The sequence below is a fragment of the Vulpes vulpes genome, chromosome 9 (genome assembly GCF_048418805.1).
Source record: "Vulpes vulpes isolate BD-2025 chromosome 9, VulVul3, whole genome shotgun sequence".
NCBI lineage: Eukaryota > Metazoa > Chordata > Mammalia > Carnivora > Canidae > Vulpes > Vulpes vulpes.
This window is the reverse complement of record NC_132788.1, coordinates 67613377-67636499: the sequence shown is the minus strand read 5'-3', so window position 1 is coordinate 67636499 and position 23123 is coordinate 67613377. Positions and strand designations below refer to the sequence as shown.

The 23123-nt window shown below is 37.5% G+C and overlaps 1 protein-coding gene across 17 annotated transcripts in view; it reads left to right on the top strand.

Moving 5' to 3' along the window:
* The window catches only part of CNTN4 (contactin 4), a 909482-nt gene that overhangs the window by 772494 nt on the left and 113865 nt on the right, over nt 1–23123 (top strand). For all 17 annotated transcript variants that reach the window (XR_011994334.1, XM_025984656.2, XM_072720378.1 and 14 more), the window contains one exon: nt 6735–6885. Coding sequence is in view for 16 of the 17 variants with exons in the window: in XM_025984656.2 (XP_025840441.1) it covers nt 6735–6885 (151 nt within the window). In the remaining variant the exon portion in view is untranslated. The remainder of the gene's footprint in view (nt 1–6734; nt 6886–23123) is intronic.

Genomic DNA, 23123 nt, shown 5'->3' with positions numbered 1-23123 from the left:
TTAGGTTCCTGAAGAAATTAATTTTATACTTAATATAAGGCAGGTTGCTTTTAATGAATCCTTTTGAATGTGGTTGAAAGTGAACATAGCACAAAGGCAAAATATATGTTCTCTTTCCACATTAAAACCCCTTCTGTACGGAGTTATTGAAGGATGATGATAAGCAAGAAATTAGTCGCTACTGGATAACATAAACATTGCTTATCCATACCGTATGTTTCTCTTGAGCCTGGGTGTCTAGGGCAGAGCATGTGTAACTGAAGCCCTTCAAACTACCCTGATAAGTTGACTCACAGAGCCTTAGGGAACAAAATGAAACAATCAAAGGAAATGCAAGTACGTGGCAAGTCCTATCTTCTCAGCACTGCCCTGGTGGCTTGAGAGTGCCTGGGGAGGAAAGAGGAGACTATGGTACTGCTTCAGAAAAAGGCTCAAAGTGGGGGAAAGCTGAACTCCCAGGGCCTACTTGTCCTGTTATTTCCCATGAGATTGTGTTTAGAGGAAGTGGGGAAAAGAATAGCTCCTACTGACGGTAGGTGAGTCTGTGTATCCTTCTCAACTCAATCTTCATTGGCTTCTTGTTGGTAACTTGAAATTGGCCATGATGGAAGTATTCAACCACAGAAATTGCGAGCACTAAAAGCTAAGTTCTTCCATATTTTGTTTTGAGAGCTATTTCTTAAACAATCTACCATCACACCAGGTAATTTCATAGTAGTTTAGGAGTATAAACAGCCCAGGTTGTTTTTCTTGGGTAATTCTACTTCATTATGTCATTATACTAAGGCCCAACCTCAGAAAGGATGGAGTGTACTGTAGACAGGCCATGAAACCCAAGAAGCCACCTACAACCCCACATGGAGGGAAGAAATTGATATGGTATCCAGGCAAAGCATCATGAGAAGAGAATATCTTATTTTGTTTTTTAAGGTTTTCTTTTTTTTAAGATTGATTGATTGATTGATTGATTCATGAGAGACAGGCAGAGACATAGGGAGAGGGAGAAGCAGGCTCCCTGTGGGGAGCCTGATACGAGACTCACCCCAGGACCTTGGGATCATGACCTGAGCCAAAGGCAGATGTTCAACCACTGAGCCACCCAGATGCCCCAAGAATATTCTGTTTTGAACTGAATTCCTGAGTTCTCTCCTACAACATACATTTATTCAATAAATACTGATTAAACATCCACTTTGTGCCAAACACTGTACTAGGTAAGGGATATATAGATCCATAATACATAGCCTCTGCCTTTAAGGAACTGATGATCTAATGATTGCTAATGAAAAATGCTACAATGTCTTAACCACTAGAATTCTAGGATTCTCACCAGCACATTCTAATGACTCTCTTTTGTTAATTCAACAGACATTTCTATCTCATAACAAAGTTACAACCAAATAGGGCATTACAGTACTGTACACTACTTTTCTAACCAAGGCTGTGAATTCTATGAGTGTTTAGGACATTGTGCCAAATGTAATATCACTAATTTGTACTGATAAAGGAGGTCAAAGTGATTACAGATATTTAAAAAAATGCATACTGTCTTAAATAAGGTAGCTCAGAGGCAGTTAATAGAGGCTTAGTAGCTGAAACTCTTAAAACATGTAAGAATGATTTTTAGTCAACATTTTAATTACTATATAAAATATAGTGTTAAAAGTATTTTGCTTGGAGTAAGAAAAAGATTTTCCACTCTAGTCTCCACAATTAATTTTCGGCTGTTCAAACCTTATATAAAAGATATAAGGCAAAGCCTGATCCTACTTGTTGGCAGAGAAAGTGTTAAGAGATCTTGAAATGGTTCCTGTGCTCAAAAGTATTTGTTAGTTACCATAGTGCCTGAAATGGCAACATTAAAGAAGTATTTTTTATCTATATCAGAATGGATGAGATACCACTACTCAGCAATAAAAAAACCTCTTGATACACAAATTTGGATGGATCTCAAGAGCATTAGGTTGAGTAAAAAAAAATCTCAAAAGGTCACATACTATACAATTCTGTATATAAAATGTTCTCCCAAAATGACAAAACTATAGAGATAGAGAATAGATTAGTGGTTTCTAGACATTAAGGAGAATTCGGCAGGAGGGAGCTGGATGTGGCTATCAAAGGATTGCCCAAGAAAAATCTTTGTGATGATGGAATACTTCTTATATTGACTTCAGTGGTCATTATTCAAGTATGCATATGTGATAAAATAACATGGAACTAACAACACACATTGTACCAATGATGACTTTCCTTATTTTGATACTGTATAATACTCACATACAGTATAATCACAGGGCAAAACTAAGTGAAATATACAAGACCTCTATCATTGTAACTGTTATTATTTCAAAATTTAAAAATTGTTCAAACCAAGATGAATTTATTTGGCTCTAAAAAGCTCTCATATTTCAGCATAGAGTCCCCTAATAATGGTAGTGCTGGTCACATGGCACTGGTGGAGATAGCAGAGAGGAGAAGTAGGTATGAAGCAAATATTGGCCTAAGGACTTTATACACCATACGTGTATTATTTCATCTATTCTTCAAAACAACCTTGCGACTATAAATATTATTATTTTTCTTTTAAAATAACCTTCCCAGGGGATCCCTGGGTGGCGCAGCGGTTTAGCGCCTGCCTTTGGCCCAGGGCACGATCCTGGAGACCCCGGATCGAATCCCACATCGGGCTCCCGGTGCATGGAGCCTGCTTCTCCCTCTGCCTGTGTCTCTGCCTCTCTCTTTCTCTGTGACTATCATACATAAATAAATAAAAATTTAAAAAAAAGAAAAACCCTTTAAAAAAATAAAATAACCTTCCCAAAGGAGCAGGAGACCATAAATGTAAGACCTACTATGGTAAGAAAGACCCCTGGTAAAGCAGGGCCTTCGATGAATTAGACCAAAATAACAGGGCACAGGTACTAGAAACTTAGAAGGGACACATCATGCTGATATTAGAGTAGAAGAATCTTACTTAAGAGTTTTGTTGAGTCTCCTTGTGAGTATCATCCCTGATGAGAGAGGGCTGATTATGAATCCACCATTCTGAAATACTGGACCTAGAAAGAAGATTCCCATTGTAACCAGACTTCTAGTTATCTGCCTAGCAAGCTAGAAAAATCTTGGGGTTTTAAAATCTGATACCAGCACTATCTTGTCAGCAGTAAAAACATTTGAATGAATGCATTAACTCTAGGTTCATCTTTATGGAATAATGAAGTAATAAAGATAATAGATAAAGGCTAAAATAATCTAGAATTCTAAACTTCTAAAAGGGCCAAAGTGAATAGTCTCCATCAACTGGCAGTGTTGCCAGTGATATTTCTACAGACTAACTGTGATACAATTGGCACGCACAATTATCCTTTCCTTTTCATTAATAAAAATCACACTCATGAAAAAAAAAAAAAATCACACTCGTACATTTCCCAAATGGACTATACATCTAGTAGTTAAGGAGTTACCATGCTTACTCCCTTTCTTGAAAAATAATACTTAGTCACAAAACTTTTGTTTTTAGGGGTTCTGTTAGCCACTTTAAATACCATTGACATGTAACCAAGAGTCATTTAATTCAGTAAAATCAAACAATTGAGAATTACGGGGAGAGCTTCTTTAGCTGGATGCTTCTCATATATCATGTAATGTTAATGGATTAACAATCATTGATAAATAATAAAAAGTTGCATTTTCCAAATGGAAGAGGTCCTATATCATGACTCATTCCAACGCTGAGAGAGCAGTGCCCTCTAGTAGTTGATGTAAGAAATATTATCCTCTAAGTGCATTAGATTTAGCAAATGGGGATCCCTGGGTATCTGAACTACTCTGAGACTTGATTGGGCAATTTGACAATTGGTTTTACCTTTTCTGAGCTACTAAGAACCAGGAATTTCACCTTCGTGTACTAAACTTTTAAGTGCCAGCAAAGGTTGTTCTAATAGTGCTCTTCTGGGGACCTTACCAGTAACTTTTAAAACTTAATTTCTCTGTGAATGTCAAATTTAACAGGCTCCTTTCACTTAAATACAGGGTACAGAGAGGAAAAAACATCATTCCATACACTTCAGGGCATCTTGGGTGCAAGAGATAGTCACAAAATGGCAGAATGTTAAGAAAACCATTAATGGGTCAAGTATTCACAAACTGATGAAGGTTTGACAATTTTGTCCTAGAAAGAACCACAGCTTACTATGGAAGCTGATAGATTTGCAGGGTTAAATAACAATAGAAGTAAATTAAACAAATTAAGTAAACAGAAAAGATTTGAATATATAATTCCATTTATATTAGTGAAAGATACTCAAAGCCAGTCTTATTTTAGGATATCCAAAAAGATAATATGCACATAAACAGTACAGTAAAAATGCTTCTGAAACTGGAAGGTGTGTTTTCTGTCTTCTGTGTGGCTGATATCATGCTATTTTAAATCTCATAAAAGCAATATATAGTTTTTCAACAAATACACCCATGTGTTGTGCACAGTTTGATTTATGTAAACTCATTTCAAATGCAATTGCAGAATTCCTCCTGAACAGATGAAAAATGTCTGCCTAAAGTGATAAAAATGTGTGTGTAGAAAGATATAGTTTTAAGAAGGGATTTTTATATGATACAGATTTCTAACTCTAGTTCACAAAATACTCTTTTAAAAGACTTATAGAAATTTGATTTTTTTTTTACATAATGTGTCAATTCAGATGTTTACCTAAGATGAGAACGGGCCTATTGTGCTACAAAAACCTTTCTGTGTTGCATATTACCGTGTATAGCATTGGTAAATGGGGGCACGATGCCAATATAACATAAATGCTGGCTTTGTTCACATATTTCACACATGGCAGCAAACACAGAGCCCACTAACTCAGATCAACAGAGTATCCAAGGCAAAACTATGTTACCCACGATTCCCCTCACCCACATTCTTCTTCTTGGCTTAGTTTGACCATGTACTCTAACATGGCAGGGCTTATAGCATGGTTCTCCTGAGTCTTTCCACAGATTTTACTTGTTTCAAAGTCTTTCCAGTTGTAGTCTTTCTTGTTTGAGTTTTGCAATTTCAACTCTTCTGTCTTTCATTAAGCTGTCTTCATACACACACAATACACATACATGTTCTGTACTTTTTGTAGTATTTATTAGGAATTTCATGGGTCTTTTTAATCATGCTAATATATTTTTTCAAGTGGTGCTTTCACTGAAGCTTATTTTTTTCTTTTTTTAAAAGAAATTTATTTTTTATTGGTGTTCAATTTGCCAACATATAGAATATCACCCAGTGCTCATCCCGTCAAGTGCCCACCTCAGTGCCTGTCACCCAGTCACCCCCACCCCCCGCCCTCCTCCCCTTCCACCACCTCTAGTTCGTTTCCCAGAGTTAGGAGTCTTTCATGTTCTGTCTCCCTTTCTGATATTTCCCACTCATTTTTTTCTCCTTTCCCCTTCATTCCCTTTCACTATTTTTATATTCCCCAAATGAATGAGACCATATAATGTTTGTTCTTCTCTGATTGACTTATTTCACTCAGCATAATACCCTCCAGTTCCATCCATGTCGAAGCAAATGGTGGGTATTTGTCATTTCTAATGGCTGAGTAATATTCCATTGTATACATATACCATTGAAAGATGAATGGATAAAGAAGATGTGGTATATGTATACACTTGAAGCTTATTTTTAGTTTTTTATATCACTAGTACCTGGTTTGAGTACAATTAAGAAATTGACTCCCATTCTCCCCACCTACACACATACACGCTCACTTTCTGTCCTTCAAGTAATTTGTGGTATTTAAATTTCATGTTCAAATAAATACATAAATTTCATGTTCAACATGATCTAAAATCTTAAATTCTATTAGGCCAAACTTCAAGGAGTCAGGGATTTTAAATATGGTAAAATTAAGATTCCAAGAGATGAATCCCTATTCAAAACAGATCCTAGATCACATTAATTCAACTTGGAAGAAAATGGAGATTTTTTTTCAGAAAGGTGTTTTCTAAATTCCTTTTGAGAGGATACAGATATGTATCGATTGTTTTAGGAAAGAAGTCATTCTTTAATATTGTTTTCATGTAACCATCTGAGTTATAAAATGAATTTTAGAACATTCATAGTGAGCCTGGAATTGAGTTTTCTAAGAGTAAGCCCCAGTTTCTCCTGCGTGAGCCAAGCATTGCATTAGGCAATAGTAGTAGAAAGTTGGACAAAAGAAGAAGCTCATAGAAGGTGAGGATACAGACATTTCAGCATGTTCTCTCATGGAGACATGCACAGAGTGCTAAGGGAGAGGCAGAGACAGAAACTGTTATCAAAGAAGGAATGCTTTAACCTACATAATCAGAAAAATGTCTTGTGGATTGTCTTGTTTATCTTTTCCTTATGCTTCCCTGAAATTTTGAAATTTTTATTCATTTGAACATGGAATAATTTTTTAAGAGTCCCTCAACAGAGTGATGGAATGCTCTATATCTTGATCTTCACAATGCAGTATGTCCAATTCATCGAGCTGTACACTTGAAACGGGTGTATTTTACCATATATAAATTATACCTCAATTTTTAATAAACCCATCAAAACATACAGTGCTACTCCCTTTTAAAAAATTTAATTCTTCCCTTTGATGCCCAAGGGAACAATAAATGCAATGTAGAAAGAAAAAGGCTAAAGCATGATCCAATGGTTTTTTTTTTTCTTCCATAATAATTATTTTATTTTCTGTATTCTTTTCCAGCTGTGGGTCCAGATTTTTCAAGAACCCTCTTAAAAAGAGTAACTCTTGTCAAAGTGGGAGGTGAAGTTGTCATTGAGTGTAAGCCAAAAGCTTCTCCTAAACCTGTCTACACCTGGAAGAAAGGAAGAGACATATTAAGAGAAAATGAAAGGTACTATCTTGAGATATTTTTAATATTTGATTTATTTATAATAATTTATTTATCTGTTATTAATAGTTCTAGAGGAAGAAATTTACTGTCTGCTGTTAGTGTACTAAATGTTAATCAAAGACCTGAAGCTTTGGGGAGAGGGTGGTAAATTAGCTGGTCTTTATAATCCTTCTTGTTATTAAGATTCTACAAAGCCCTCCCTACAGACAGAGATTGCATGATTCCTATTGAGGATTGTCAGAGCTGCTCAAAGGTGAGCAGCTAGAAAAACCTTTCTTAATTTTAGCTTAAAATTTATTTGTTGATTTACCCACTTTTCTCCATACTACTTCTTTTTCCTTAAACAAATAAATCCAGCATGTTTTTGCTATGACAACTTCTGAAATATTTGGCAATAGCTATTATGTTTCATTAGTCTCTTCCTTTTTGAGGCTAAATATTGCTAATTCCAAAACTCATTCTGCATATAAATAGTTTTGATTGTTTTAGTGACATCTTTTTGAAACAAGTTTCTTTTTCTTTATAAACTCATATGTATTTCCTTTTATAATGAATAACATTTAGAATGCATGCTGTTTATACAGTGTAAATGTATATATATATATATTGTTTTAGGTCAAATTGTACCAAATAGCAGGTATCTCTAAGACCTTTTCTTGGCTGCCACCCCTATAAATATCCCCCATCCCTTTCTGTAATCTACTCAATCTGTTGGAAAATGGTAATTATGCATGAGTCTATGTCACAGCATTTACTTGCTGTATACATAATGATTTTAATTGATGCTAAAGGTCAAGTACTCAAGGATGCAATGTGGAAGCCTGTAAAAATGTATCTGTATCTACCCTTTACACCTGTACACCTTTGGATTTGCATATGCAAATTAGATCTTTGCACTGATGATGTTGTCCTTATTAATGATTTTTGCAAACAAACTTGATACGGTTTATAGATGGTGTAGTCACACACATATTCATAATATATATCCCTTCCTGATTTCTGTTATATTGAGAAAGCAGTATATTTCACTGAATACTGGCATGGTGTTCAAATTTGAAACCATACTTGGAACCTGAGAGCACAGTTTCTTATTTTGTACCCTTAAGGTTTATTTACTATTTTACTTGTGTTTCCCAGAATGTGGTATGTAAGATTACTTCTAATAGTTGTGCATTTACTTTGTTTATTAAAGCACAATTGAAATATAACTAGTATGTACCAGTTGTAATGCTTAGACTAAGGGTACGTTGTAAAATTTAATTTGACAATGATGTAAAGAAAAAGTACTTTAAAATAATATAGGTTATAGACATGTTAAAATCCATGAATGAATGAAGTTAGAGTAACATTACTGTAACAAACAACCTGCAGTGACTTAAAACAACAAAAGTCAATTTGTAATTCACAATGCATTCCTATCAGGGGTCTGCAGGTGGCTTTGCTGCCCTCAACAGCCAAGTCCGGTAGAGTAGCACTCTCCTGAACATCAGTATTGCAGAAGGGAGAGAGAGTGGCCAAACATGCCACTTAAAGCTTTTGCCCAGAAATGAAGCACTTCACTTTCACTCATGTTTTATTGGTCAAAACAAGTCACGTGGCTCTTCAAAAATTCATTCCAGCAAAGAAATATAATCTTAGTGTCTAGGAGAAAAAAGATAACCTAATGTTTTGAACAGTATTAATGACTTTTCCCACTGCTATAGCTTAACCATTGTTACCTACTGATTAAATTACCTTTCAGAAAAGAGTATATCAATATCAAGAACTCAGTTTGATGAGAGAGTCCTAACTCTGGGAAACAAACAAGGGGTAGTGGAAGGGGAGGTGGGCAGGGGGTTGGGGTGACTGGGTGACGTGCACTGAGAGGGGCACTTGATGGGATGAACACTGGGTGTTACACTATATGTTGGCAAATCTAACTCCAATAAAAAATATACAAAAAAAAAGAACTCTATTTGATAAGTAAATTTAGTTTATTGTTTCTACTTCTTGAACTACCACAAAGCTTGACTCTCCGGTTTTCATTCTTTCTCCTACTGATTTGATTAATAGGGTTCACGTATTTCTTCAGCATTTATACGGCACTAAAGATGTATTTAAACTGAGGAAACTCCCCATCATTATCCAAATCTTGCTGTTTATCATCTCCATCTCCAGAGTCCCCAGGATGACCCAAACTCTCAGTATTAGCACTTCCTTCTCCACATGGGTGCTGTGTTCTCACAGCTCTGCTCCTTTCTTCTACCTCACTCAGGTTGTATTAAGCAGACAAACTGATTTGGATAATGCAAATGAGTCCTGAAGCTGGCCAGGTGTAATATAAAAGAGAATTATGGGATGCCCCATCCAAGGGAGACATCTGCCACTCAATTCTAGAATTATTGCTGCCATATGGAGATGCAGCTCAGGTGCCTCCCTATCTTTTTCATTCTTCAAGAGAAGCTAGAAATCTGGGCTTTTGTTTGAACTCTCTTAATTTTTAAATGTCAGGAACTCATGTTTTTTTTATTTTAATGTTGGTACAATATGGGTCATATATCCATAGACCAAGTTTACTCTGTGAGTCACTGGATTTTAACTTCTGAGAAAGATATAAACTCAGTTGTACATCTCATAATTTCTGAAAAGGGTGAAAAATAGGAAAGATCTTAATATTTTCTCACTGGCAGAGAAGAAATTTTGCCATTTTTCTCCTTTTTTATGGTAAAGAAGAAAGAAAATTAAGTGGGCAAGTGAGCAAAACAATGCATGAGTGAAAAATTTTAGAACTCCTATTTTAGGAAAAGATTGACATTTTTAGACCAACACAAAAGGCAAAATTCTCTGTACCCAATGCTGAATTATAGTTTCTAATGCACTGACTTACTAGTCGTGATTCTCTTTTGAGATGTGGAATCCTAAGAATTAAAGGGCAAACCTTTAACCTTTCAGTAAAAAGTTATTAATATCATAAGTATAAAATACTGGTATAAACAGTGTTTTGGTGAAACAAAACATGATCAAGCACCTGATTTTAGTAATGTTCTTCCTAGAGTCTATGTTTTGACTGACTTTGCTGAACACTACTTAGTACATGATAATCAATTTCTTTTTTTAGCTAAGCAACTGCCTACAAATGAATTTACAATAAAAGTATGAAGTAACTGTTTTAATTTTTTATCTTACATAGTCATTTGGTGATATTGTAGTTATCCAGTGGATATAGATTCAGAAAGACTGATTTAATGTTAACATGTAAGCTATTTAAAAAATATTTGTATGTACTTAAATTGGTTTTTCGTGCCTTTAGAAATTTAAAGCATATTCACAGTGGCCTTCTCTATATGAAGCATCTAAAAGAAAGATTTAATTTTTAGCTTTTATAGCTTTGGAATTGTGAACATAAAAAATCTCTTTTTCTCTTGTACACATTTCCAGCTATCAGAGTATAGGCCATATCAGATATTTATAACAGGTATGACCTGTCAAAAAGCCCAAGTACTTGAATCTTCAGGAAATACCTATAGATACCATCAAAGCAGCAAAATTATTTGGATTAATTGAGCAATTACGCCTACTACCTGAATAATGTTGATAATTTTGTTTACTTTTACTTTCTGGATAGAAGGCACTTGAAACAGATTAGATTAAAGTTGATCTCTTAGAAACAAAACATCAAAATACAAAAGTAGCAGAATCATTAATAAAAACCTAGGATCCTAGAATTATAAGGAACTTAAATCCATATTTCAACCAGGATGGGCTCTTTTGGTATAAGTGATGGAAACCCATCTCAAGACTGGCTTCAGTACTTTGGCTGACACATCTGAGAAGGGTGGGGATTTACTAGTTGAAGGTGTGGCAGGGTTCAGGAGCTCACATGGTTGCATCAGGACTCTGTCTTGCTCCCTTTGTCTCTCACCAGCCCTGCCTTCTGTGTTGACTCCATCTTCTGATGAGCTCTCCTCTCCTGGCAGTAGGACGGCTGTCAGCAGCCCCATGCTGCCTTCTTTTCTGGCTTCTCGTAACAATTCCAGAATAGTATTTCACATAATTGAATAAACCTGCCTTCTTAGTGTTCTTGCCTAAACTCAGTACATTCAAGGAGGATGTGATGCACTGTGTAGGAGAACATGAGTCATGCCCATATCCTAAGTAGGCACATGGGAAAGCTTTATTTCAAGTCACATGGGCTGAGAAGGGTTTCCCCGAAGAAATTTAAGGTCCTACCAGAACAAGAGTGAATAAATGTTGGGTAGACAATAATGCCAACTTCCTACTGTAGTCACAGAGCCCACCTTCCATTCCAAGGCAGGGGTTCCCCGCAATGGATGGACCCTTATCCTTACCTGGCTGCATCTAATGATAGAGACCTAACTAATTGTTAGAAGATTTCTTTCTTCATAATGTATATCCTTGTAACTTTCACTCATTGTGTTTCATTTCACTTTCTGAAGTTATGCTGACAAATCTGATTTTTCTCTACCCCAACCCTTCCCTTTGTATATACTGGTAGGCTATGGTCATGTCCTCTTTCAGTTCTTTTCCAAGCCTAAACGTCCCTGTTATGGTTCATAGGACATTATTTTTGCATCCTCTCACTATCCTGATCATTTCTTTCAGTGTCTTTCTAAACATATGCCGCCTAGAATTAAAAGCAGTATTAGTAATGGGAACAAATAGCTTTATTTTATCTCTGTAGCAAAGTGTGATGATTACTGTTATATGATGTCTCTAAAGAGGAAAAATTATCTTCAGTGAGCTTAGATTAGTAAGGCAGGCAAGTGTATAATACATCATAGAAAGACCACTTACTCCCAAAGGTTATTTTTAAAAATTATCTTAGTGCTTAAAGGGGTAAGTGTAGTTGACTGGAAAATCCACTTAGAGGAAATATTTTACTTCTCACTGAAGCTGAAGAAATGAGTGAAATGTTACTCTAGTTAACATTGTGTAAATAAAGACTTCTTAGTCTTACTCATGCTTGAGAATTTCTTTCCTCTCTTTTAGATGTTAGGCTAACAGATTGTGTCAAGCTAATGGGTAATAACCAATATAGATATGCTACTGAATGTTGCTAAAAAGAATCTCAAGCCTAAAACCTGCGTGTCACAGGCCTGGTTTCAGAAGAGCAACATGACTATTCTGTCAAACTAGCCAACTCCAATTTTCTTCAATGAGTGAAGAATACATTGGGTACTTGCCATATGCTAGGCCCTCTGTTTGGTGCTAGGCAGAGAAAGAAAGAGGAGACATAAACCCAGCCCTCAAGATGCTCATAGACTAGTTCAGGGGCCCAGTAGCAAAATAACAATATGTTTTTCAGTAATCCTCAGGCATATGTTATAAAGGTGATATACTGAGAAGGAACACTGAAAAATGTAGGCCAACAATGGATTATGGAGGCCTTGAATTTTATGTCTGCAGAGTTTAGACTTGAGCTAGAAGACCCTGGAGAGAATTAAAGGATGTTATGCAAGGAGTGCACATACAAATACTGTAAAGGGATTGCTTTGCCTGCAGCATGGAAAAGAATCAGAAAGGAGCAAGATTGGAGAGGCAGAGAGACCAATTGCAGGCAGTAGTCTAGGATGGAAATGAAAAGGATGATGATTTGAGACTTTTGAGAGCAACAGAGACCGACGGGCTTTTAAAGGGCAAAATTTTAAAAGGCTTAATGATGGAGCAAGTAGAAAGATTTTATAAAGAAGGAGATGGGTAAAAATGACTCCTAGGATTCTAACTTGAGCAGCTGGTGCCCAGTAGTGCCAATTGCCACAATAGTGACTACAGAAAGAGCAAGTTTGAAAGGAAAAAAACAGATTAATATTAGCATGCTGAATTTGAGGTGCCTGCAGGTGGAGATGTCACATTCAAAATAGGAATTCTCATTCAAGTATCACCTACTTAGTGAAGATTTCCCCCACTAACCTGTTTAAAATTGTAAAATTCCCATCCTCTTTATCTTCTTTATTTTCTCCAGAGTTCTTATCACCATCTAACATACTACATATTCATGAATTCCCCACCCTCCACCCAATCAAAATGTAAATTCCACAAGAACAAAAATTTATGCCGATTTGTGTGTGTGTGTTCATGAGCATGTGTATTTTTGTTGCATTTGACTTAAACAATACAATATCTTACAATCCTGGAGATAAAAAATCTGAAGTGGGTCTCATTAAGTAAAATCATATGTTCCTTCTGGAGATTCTAGATAAGAATCTGTTTCCAGGGACACCTGGGTGGCTGGTGGTTGAGCATCTGCTTTCAGCTCAAGTGGTGATCCCAGGGTCCTGGGATCAAGTTTCACATCAGGCTCCCTGCAGGGAGCCTGCCTCTCCCTCTGCCTATGTCTCTGCCTCTCTCTGTGTGTCTTTCATGAATAAATAAATAAAATCTAAAAAAAGAAAAAAAATAATCTGTTTCCAGCTTTCTGGAAGCCACCTAGTTTCTTGTCTCCCTTCCATCCTCAAAGCCAACAAAGATGAATCAAGTTGAGCTTCCCCACATCACATAACTCTGACCTCCTCTTGTGCCTCCCTCTTCTTCCTGTGGTTACTTTGGGCCCTTTGAGCATATTTTGTTCCATTCTATAATAGTAGCATCTAGGACAATGCTAGTATAGAGTAAGTGCTCAGTAAATGTGTCTAATAGGAAGTTGAAGTATAGGTCTGAGTTCAGGAGAACAATGAGACCTAGATATCATCAGTAGGTAAAAAGCCATGGAGTGGGTGAATTCATAGAGAGAGTTTTATCAAATCAAAGCATCTGTGAATCAGTGGAAGAAACCCTGAGGTTCCTTCAGGCCACATATACAGAATGGTGGAAGCAGAGCCTGATGTAAGGATTAAGAAAGTAGACCCAAAGGCATAGAAAAACAAATAGGGGAATGTAACAGAAACCAAGGAAGCAGCAGGGCTCAAAGGGGAACATGCATTTGGTGCTTTCAAAAGATCCAACCAAATAATAGATCAAAGATGACCACTGGGTTTCAGCGTCTCGACACCACCTGGGGCAGAACACTTTCAGGCCACTGTGGACCACTTTTGAAGACACAATAAAATTGTATAAACATCTATATTCTTAAGCAGTTCTTCACAGACTGTAATAAATGTTTCGGTTTACCTGATCCCCACAGTCTAATCAGGTCAAGTCTGGCATTCCATGAGAATATTCAACCCATATAGGAATCAAATTCATATTCATGTCTCCTGCCTTAGAGACACTGAAGTCTGCTCTGAGGTGAAATTAGATCATGGCCCTAATATGCCTCTTCTCCCAAAGGCCTTTGGAAGAGTTGAAATTCATGTAATACATGGAGGCAAATCCCAGCACAGGGCTACAAAACTCCATGCTGTATATAAAGTGTGAAAGCCTGGTTTGAAGACTCTGGCAGTCTGGGATGCAGAGCAAATGTGATGGCAGGTATTTGCCCAGAAGGCCGATCGAATCCTAACGTGGAAAGGAGAGTTTATTGCTTCAGGCGTTCTGTTTCTCTTCTGGAAGCACAGTGTCTATATATGTGCTTTTAATGAGAAACCTGTACTCAGGATATCTCTTACAGTTGCTGCAGAGTATTATAGCTCTGTTATTAGGAATTCTGCCCTGGGGAACAATTATGTTATTGCAATAATTAGAGGCAGTTCATCTCCATAATAATGGAAATCCTGCCTTGGAGGCAAAACAACATCAAAGCAACATGAGCATCATTGCTCTAGATAGAATCTGTTGCCTTGCTTATTATTGGTAGTACTATATCATTTTAATTTTGCATGTGCATTTATAGAAATAGAGCTTATTCTATTCTCCAAATTCAGACCTAGAACTTTCCTCCATTGCCTCAGTTTATCTCTCCTAGAGCTGTGGGCAAAATTGTTAGGGCTTTAAGTCACCTGAAGTGCAGTTTCAGAGTACTTCAGAGTACTTTAGTACATCGGAGTACTAAATTCAGAAGAATTTAGAGAGATCTGTTTTTAAATGTAATGATATACAGACCCAGCGCTGCAGAAGACTCCATGAATTTATCCTCAGCCACAAACCTTTTCTACCTCAGTAGAGTATGTCATGTTGTATCATGGTCAGGGGTTAAACTGATGGCCAAATTCAGGCAGGGACTATTACTACCTGTTCAATTCATGTGGTCATGGTATTGGTTATGCCTCAAGACATGCTTGGAAGAGAACTTAATTTTTCTGTGGAAGTATCTGAAATAAGGCACTGTAAAGGCAACACTTGATAAAAAAAATTTTTCCAGGTATCTCTCACATTAATCCTCTTTTTGTTAGTCAATCCTCTGTCCCTGTACTCATTTCTATTCTTATTATCTCTTGTCTGAACTTTGCAACTATTAAACTATCCCCTTAACTAGTTTATTTGGAATCAGCCCTGACTTATATCTTCCCCAGGATGCGACTTCCCATATCACATCTCTGATAAATTCGATCCAATAAACATTCATCACACAATTCCTCTGTACAAGACATATTTGAGATTATGAACATAACCTAATTTAAATTCAGGTTCTACAGGTGTCATAAAAAGAGGTATGCAATTTCTACAGTGGTTTAAAGGATAGAGACTTTTCATCTTATTACAGGTTTAAATTGTATTTTTTAACAATATATAAGAAATCATTTTATAGTCTTCAACACATGTACATATACAGGTATTTATATGTGTGTGTGTGTGTGTGTATATATATATATATATATATGAAAAAGCCTGGAAGGAATTTTACCAAAATGTCAATAATCATTTCCCTGGGAGTTGGGACTATAGACTTTTCTTCCTTCCTTCTTTTCTTCTTCCCTCCTTCCATCCTTTCCTTTTTCTTTTAAAGTTATAAATTTTAGGGGATCCCTGGGTGGTGCAGCGGTTTGGCGCCTGCCTTTGGCCCAGGGCGCGATCCTGGAGACCCAGGATCGAATCCCACGTCAGGGCTCCCAGTGCACAAAGCCTGCTTCTCCCTCTGCCTATGTCTTTGCCTCTCTCTCTCTCTCTCTCTCTCTCTCTGTGTGTGACTATCATAAATAAGTAAAAAAAATTTTTTTAAAAATTTATAAATTTTAGGGCAGCCCGGGTGGCTCAGCGGTTTAGTGATGCCTTCAGCCCAGGGCCGGATCCTGGAGACCCGGGATCGAGTCCCACATCGGGGCTCCCTGCGTGGAGCCTGCTTCTCCCTCTGCCTGTGTCTCTGCCTCTCTCTCTCCCTCTCTGTGTGTCTGTCATGAATAAATAAATAAAATCTTTTTTAAAAATAATAAAGTTATAAATTTTATATTTATGAATATGATTACTTCATTAATGTTCATTTCCCATAACAGGCTGAGGGAGTCATGAGGAAAAGTGCCTTGTGTGTGTGAGCATACTGGTACCCCCAGCTTCTGATAATGTGCCTAAAGTACTCCAAATACTCAATATTTGTGTATAAAATGATTGAACCAACCATCCAAAAATCATCCTTTGCTTGGAGGAGATTGGTGAAGAAGGTGGTGGTGGGATACTTAAGTGTAAGGAGCAGCAAGAATGAAACATATTCAAAAGGAAAATAGATATGAATGCATTAGCAGAGGGAGATAAGGCTGGAAATTTTCTTGAAATCAGGCTTCAAAAGGTATTGTGTGGCAGTCTGAGGAGTTTGCACTTCACTGAGGAGCACCAGAGTTAGGGAATGATTTTGGCATGGGTCTCCACACTTCCTATTAAATTGTTTCCTGTCCTTGATCAGTTGAGTTCAGAGTGTGTACTCAGATAGGATGTGTTGTGATTTACTGTGCACCCATCTGAGAAATCACTTGACCTTCATAGGGCAGTGTTTCTCCGTCCATAAAGTGGAGCTCCAGAGGTAGTTTCCAAATCAGGTCTGCAGACCAGGGCTAAGCTTACTGCTACAAAACCAACAGAGGTACATTTAAAAATGAGAATCCCACTCTTAAAAAAAAAAAAAAAAAAAAAAAAAAAAAAAAGAATCCCACTCTTCTTCTCCAAAGATTCTTTCTAAGGAATTCTGAGATGAGACCCAGGAACATAAATTTGTTTTTACATTTCCCAGGTGATGCTAATGCACGGACAGGTGTGACACTGCAGCAGTGGCTTCCCATTGACCTCAGGACAAACAGCCCATCACATGACCAACAAGATCCCTACACTGGTCAGGCCTCTGCCCCACTCTTCTACCTGCTTTCTCACTTACTTGCCTTCAACCTTACTTCTTTTTTTTTTTTAAAGATTTTATTTATTTATTCATGAGAGACACAGAGAGAGAGGCAGAGACACAGGCAGAAGGAGAAGCAGGCTCTCTGCAAGGAGCCCGATGTGGAACTTGATCCCGCATCCCAGGATCACGCCCTGAGCCAAAAGCAGACGTTCAACTGCTGAGCCACCCAGGCGTCCCTCAACCTTACTTCTTAAGCCATGTGGACCTCCTGTCATCTCTTCAAATGGCCTTACTCCTCCTACAACAAAGCCTTCAAACATGCTGTTCTCTCTGCCAGAAATGCTTTCATCCAGGACTTGATAAACTATAGCCCACAGGCCAAAATCCAGTCTGCCACCTGTGTTTGCACAGCCTGCAAGCTGAGAATGGTTTTCCATTTTTAAATGCTAGAAAAGAAATCAAAAGAAAAATAGCATTTTGTGACACATGAAAATCAGATGAAATCCAAATTTCAGTGTCCACAAATAAAGTTCTATTGGACATCGCCCTACTCATTCATTTACAAATTATCTAGGCTGCTTTTGCACTACAAGGGCAGGATTGAATACTTAAGACAGAGACTGCCTAGCCTGCAAAGTGTAAAACATTTACTTTCTGGCACTTTACAGAAAAGTTTACCAACCCCCAAGCCAACTCATGGCACCGTGCTAACAATGCTGGGTATTAAGACCCCTTCCTAGGGGCACCTGAGTGGTATACTTGGTTAAGGACCTGACTCTTAGTTTTGGCTCAGGTTGTGATTATGGGTTGTGAGATCGAGCCCTGTGAGGGGCTCTGCACTCAGCACAAAGTCTACTTCAGTTCTTCCCTCCCTCTCTTTCTCCTTCTGCTCCTCCCCTCTACCTCTGAAATAAAATTTAAAAATAAATAAATAAAACATCTTCCTAGTGATAAGACCTAGGACCTTCCCTTTGCTTGGTTATTTTTACTATTTTTATTTTGGTTTGCAGTGCCTTTTACTAACTGTTTGTGACTTAACCTTTTTTTTTTTAATTTAAATTTTAGTTCATGAACATACAGTGCAATATTGGTTTCTGGAATAGAATTCAAATGATTCATCACTTAGAACACCCAGTGCTCATCACAGTAACCTCTTTAATCCCCATCACCCATCTAGCCCATCCTCCACTCACTTCCCTCCATCACCATTCAGTTTGTTCTCTGTCATTAAGAGACTCTTGTGATTGTTTCCTCCTCTCCTGTTTTTCTTTTCCTCCTTCCCATATGTTTCCTTTCTTAAATTTCACATATGAATGAGATCATATTTAAACTTTTGATTGAATTATAATGCAAAGTAATGTGGAAGTAGATTTGGTTGGAGTCCTGAATGCTCTCCTTTCTTTCTCTAGAGCAGTGGGTCCCAACTTATACTGGGAGAACTTCTTTTCATGCCCCCAAAGCCTTGAACTCTTTGGAGAAATCAGAGTAGGGGGAGGCTTAAAGGTGAAAACATAGAGGATGAAGGATGTTGGGGACAGAGGGGAAAGTGCATACCTGAACCTCTTGCCCAAATTTCTGGAAAAGCAGTAAAACAATGAAGTGATAGGAAATCTTCATTCCTACTTCAGAGTCTGTACTTTACATAGACTCTTTTACATAAGAGTTTTCCTTTTAATTTCATGATCATAAAAATTATAAAAGTCTAGTTCAGTTGAAGGAGGAGAGAAGATAGCAATCATGACTTGCTTCCTAGGGTTTTATAAAATTCAGCTATTGTGACAATGTATACACCCGTGAAACAATTTGGAGACCATCAGTGAAGTATAAGTTAATAGAGCCCAAACAGAAGGACACAGTAGTGCTTAAGGGAACAAGAAACAGACTCTCAGAGTCAGGCAGAATCAGGCAAAATTGGCTTTGAATAGAAAGTGACTTTAGGCTGTTTTAAAGGAAATGATCCACCAAGAGAGGCAGAGGAGGAACAAGGATCTCACCACACTGGAGCTCATGCGCAAGCCAGATAACATAAAAGACATGAGCAGATCTTGTACAGGAATTATGAGGTAAGAGGGATCCAGCCAGGTAGAAAATCTGGTATCTGTAGAGTCAAGATGGAGGAAATGGAAGAATCAATAGGGAGATTCTTCAGACTCTAAACAAGGGATCATTAGCACCACAGAATAATGTTATTGAATATAAAATAATAATGACAGAAACACTGTGATTCAGCTTGGCTCTAAAGAAGCTCAGAAATCTGTAGCTAGTAAGTCAGAATGTGACTTCAATCTCCCTTTGTGTCGCTTGTGCATTCATGATTAAACCTTGGGCTTTGGGAATCCTTGGGCATCCAGGATACTTATTACTTTGGCTCTTTTCATGTATTTTTTTGTTATCTTGTGACCATGATTTTTATCCCATTTGTTAATAATAGTACTAGCAACAACAACAATACCTAGCTTTTTTTTTGTTGTTGTTGTTCTTTATGATACCTTCTGCTAAACACTTTGTATATTCTCTTTTAGTCCTCAGGAAAATATCATGAGATCAATCCTATTGGTAATCCTATATTTTATTTTATTTTATTAGATTTTATTTATTTATTTTAAGGAGAATAAGAGAGAACAGGAGTGGGGTGAGGGACAGAGGGAGAAGCAGACTCCACACTGAGCAGGGATTCCTCATTCGGGGCTTTATATCGGAACTCAGGGATCATGACCAGAGCTGAAGGCAGGCACTTAACCAACTGAGCCCCCCAGGCACACTGGTAATCTTATATTTTAGAAAGAAAAACAAAAAACCTAGGCTCAAAGAGGGTATTTATCCTACCAGAGGTTGCAAAACTCAACAGTAGTTTGAGAGCTGGGATTCAAATCCAAGTATTGGGCAGCCCGGGTGGCTCAGAGGTTTAGTGCCACCTTTGGTCTGGGGCATGATCCTGGAGACCTGGGATCCAGTCCCACATCGGGCTTCCTGCATGGAGCCGGCTTCTCTCTCTGCCTGTGTCTCTGCACCTCTCTCTCCCTCTCTCTCTCTCCCTCTCTCTCTCTCTCTCTCTCTCATTTCTCATAAATAAATAAATGCATACATACATACATACATACATAAATAAAATCCAACTATCACTTATACCAGAGGCCATGTCTTTACCAGCTTTGCTAGAAGGAACAGGCATTCAATGCTTGTCTCTACTACAAAGAGAACATGAACTCTGGTGATAAGTTAATAAATTATTAGTAAAACTAAAGTACTGCTTTCATTACCTCTCTTTTAAAACAGTAGAATAATGCTGGTGCCTTTAATATGGATAAGGTGACTGGCCAGAAGAAGCTTTTACTGTTACTTGTTTCATATTTTTAATAATAAATTGGCAGCCTTCAGATCCATGGCTTTATAGTTTCCTGGGAGGAAGGAGGCATGGTCTGATTTCAGGGCTGGGTTAGAACCATCTAAGTCCCTTAGAGAAGAGGTAAATTAAGTCCTTGAACTACCTCAGCAGTGCCTTTGTTCAGAGAAAATAGCTCTGTAGCGTCAAATGGATTTAAGTGATCATGAAAATATTCAAACCAAAGTGGCATGTAATTAAGAGCAATTAGAACTGAAGTGATGTGACTGGATATTAAAACCAGACATGCAGTGTTTGTGCCTTCTCAGTAGACACAAGGCAGATAATTTGGGCTCCTCCTAACTTTGTCATCTCTAGAAATAAAATCTGCTAGACTGCTCAGATGTATAGATGCTATGTAAATATTGAAGGTCTAGGATCATACACTATGTTTGACCCTATATTTCTGCTGTATAGCCTTATCCTCATATTTCAGTCACAGATATGCCGGAGTTAATTAGATCTCTACTAGTAAATATCCATCATAGTGTTTCTAAATCCCTTTTGCCAAATGATCTAATTAGAGCAACACTTGGCTCTCTATATAATTACAACATATGGCACCTAGAGGGTACATATAGTAGAATTATAGGTTTCCTGATGAGAAATCCAGGTGGTGAGTAAAAGACTCTATTAAACAAAGTTGGTATGTGTGTATATGTGTGTGTGTGTGTGTGTGTTTTAATGTATACAGTTCCTCCTACTCTCCCCAGAATAAGAAATATTTTGTAATTCAACCATCCTTCCCCCATGAAACAACATAATTATATCATAAAATGGGAGTTTTAAAATTTAAAAGAAAACAAATAATTGATAATATTAGCATAAATTATTTAACCCTCCATGCCTTTAAAAATGATCATGTATAGCAAATTGGCAATGCTGGAAGCAGCTCAGTGTCAATGAATTATTTGATGGGATATATTCCTCCATCAAGCAAGATCACTTACCTAATATATAACAAAAAATGGGACTGAATCCCTCAGCCGATAAGAAAGAAGAGTTTCTTAATGCCTATTTATCATCTCTGGAAGTAGATAAACCAGTTTGGGAAAATGATAAACTCAGTTTCAGTCTATTGAATTTGAAGGGCTTGTCACGTGGTAGTATTTTGGAGCCTACTTGCACAGGCTTGAAAGAGCTGATTGGACACTTTTCTTCCCAGGTCCATGTTACTGATGTCACTTTGGTAGTTTGACATTGACCAAAATGGGAATATTCACACCATGGAAACTGGCACAAGTCAGGACATTTTTTCCACAGAGAAAGAGTGGTTAAACATTAACCAGTAAATCATTGCTTGTGGGACATTGTACAGCCAGTTTGGAGTACGTGAGACAGATCAAGACTGGAAACATAGCTTTCCAGCTCATCTTCTTTGAAGTGATATGGGTGAATAAGGTTCACGGAGAGAAGATGGAAAACTAAAGTGCTCTGAATAGACTTTTCTGAATTGTGTCAAGCGCAGAAGAGAGAGAAAGAAACCAAAAAATTCATCAGAAAACTAAGAGGAGAACCAGGAAATTGGAGTGTTGTGAAATTCTAGATGAGAGAGTGTCATACATAGGGATTGTCAGATGTCACTGAGAGGTCATAAAGAATGAGGACGACCAACTATATATATTTGGTGTGGTGATAATGAAGTCAAAAGTAGACTAGAAATAAATACTTTCAATAAGAGCAAAAGCTCTACTGGGTGGATGATAAGCAGCTGGGTGCAGAACTAGTTTTTGCAGATGTTATGTAATCAAAAGAGGATGTTTGGGTATACTGGAGGAGAGTGACATATTTGGGGCACGGAGCCTTACTCAGATGAACACTGGAGTATATTTATAGTCTGAGGAGCTCACACTGGTAAAGAAGGAGTTAAAGATATAAGGGAGGGGAGATGATTCTCAAGGGGACAGAGGGATATTAGATATGAAATAAATTGTTATGGGAAAGAGGGATGAACATGTCTTCTCTGACTGTGGGAAGGAACAGAGGATGGGCAAGGACACAGAGTAATAATATGAAAGAGAAAGTTGAGGACTTTCATGTAATATGGCCTTGACCATGATTTCAATAAAATGAGAGTCAATGTCATCTTTTGAAAGTGTGGATGTGGGGTAAGGGGGGCAATTGTGTGCTTCAGAGAAAGACATCTGGATTGTCTTCTGTGGTCAATACCATAGAAATTAAAATTTGGATTGTGCTTTTCATATTTTCAGTTGCTTTCACATATGTTGACTTTCCCACATATTGATTTGCTCTAAAGAGTTTTATGCCAAAAGAGGTGGTTTGTTCCAAAGGATGCATAAAGTTGTTAAAGAAAAAATGAGGCTTGACTGCTGTTAACACCAAGAAAAATGTTTTTCAGGTGAATTCAATATGTTCTGACTCAGGAAAAAAAAAAAGAAAAAGAAAAACAATGTACTTTAAAATTACTATAGCCCTTTCTCATTTTCTCAAGGACTCACTCCTTCAGCCATCCCTGCTCTTTCCTAGATTGTCAAACCCTCCTTCCTCTTTTGTCTATTGGAACATTCTGGTCATCATTTCATCATCTTCCTTATCTGCTTTGCCTCCTTTTTTCTACCTCCACTCTGTCCCTAGGCGATCCTGTCTCCTTCCATGCCTTTAAATACCATCTACACTAACTACTCCCAAATGTACATCTTCAGTTCCTTATCTCCCCTGAGCGATATGGGCTTAACACGTCCAAAACAAAACTCACTG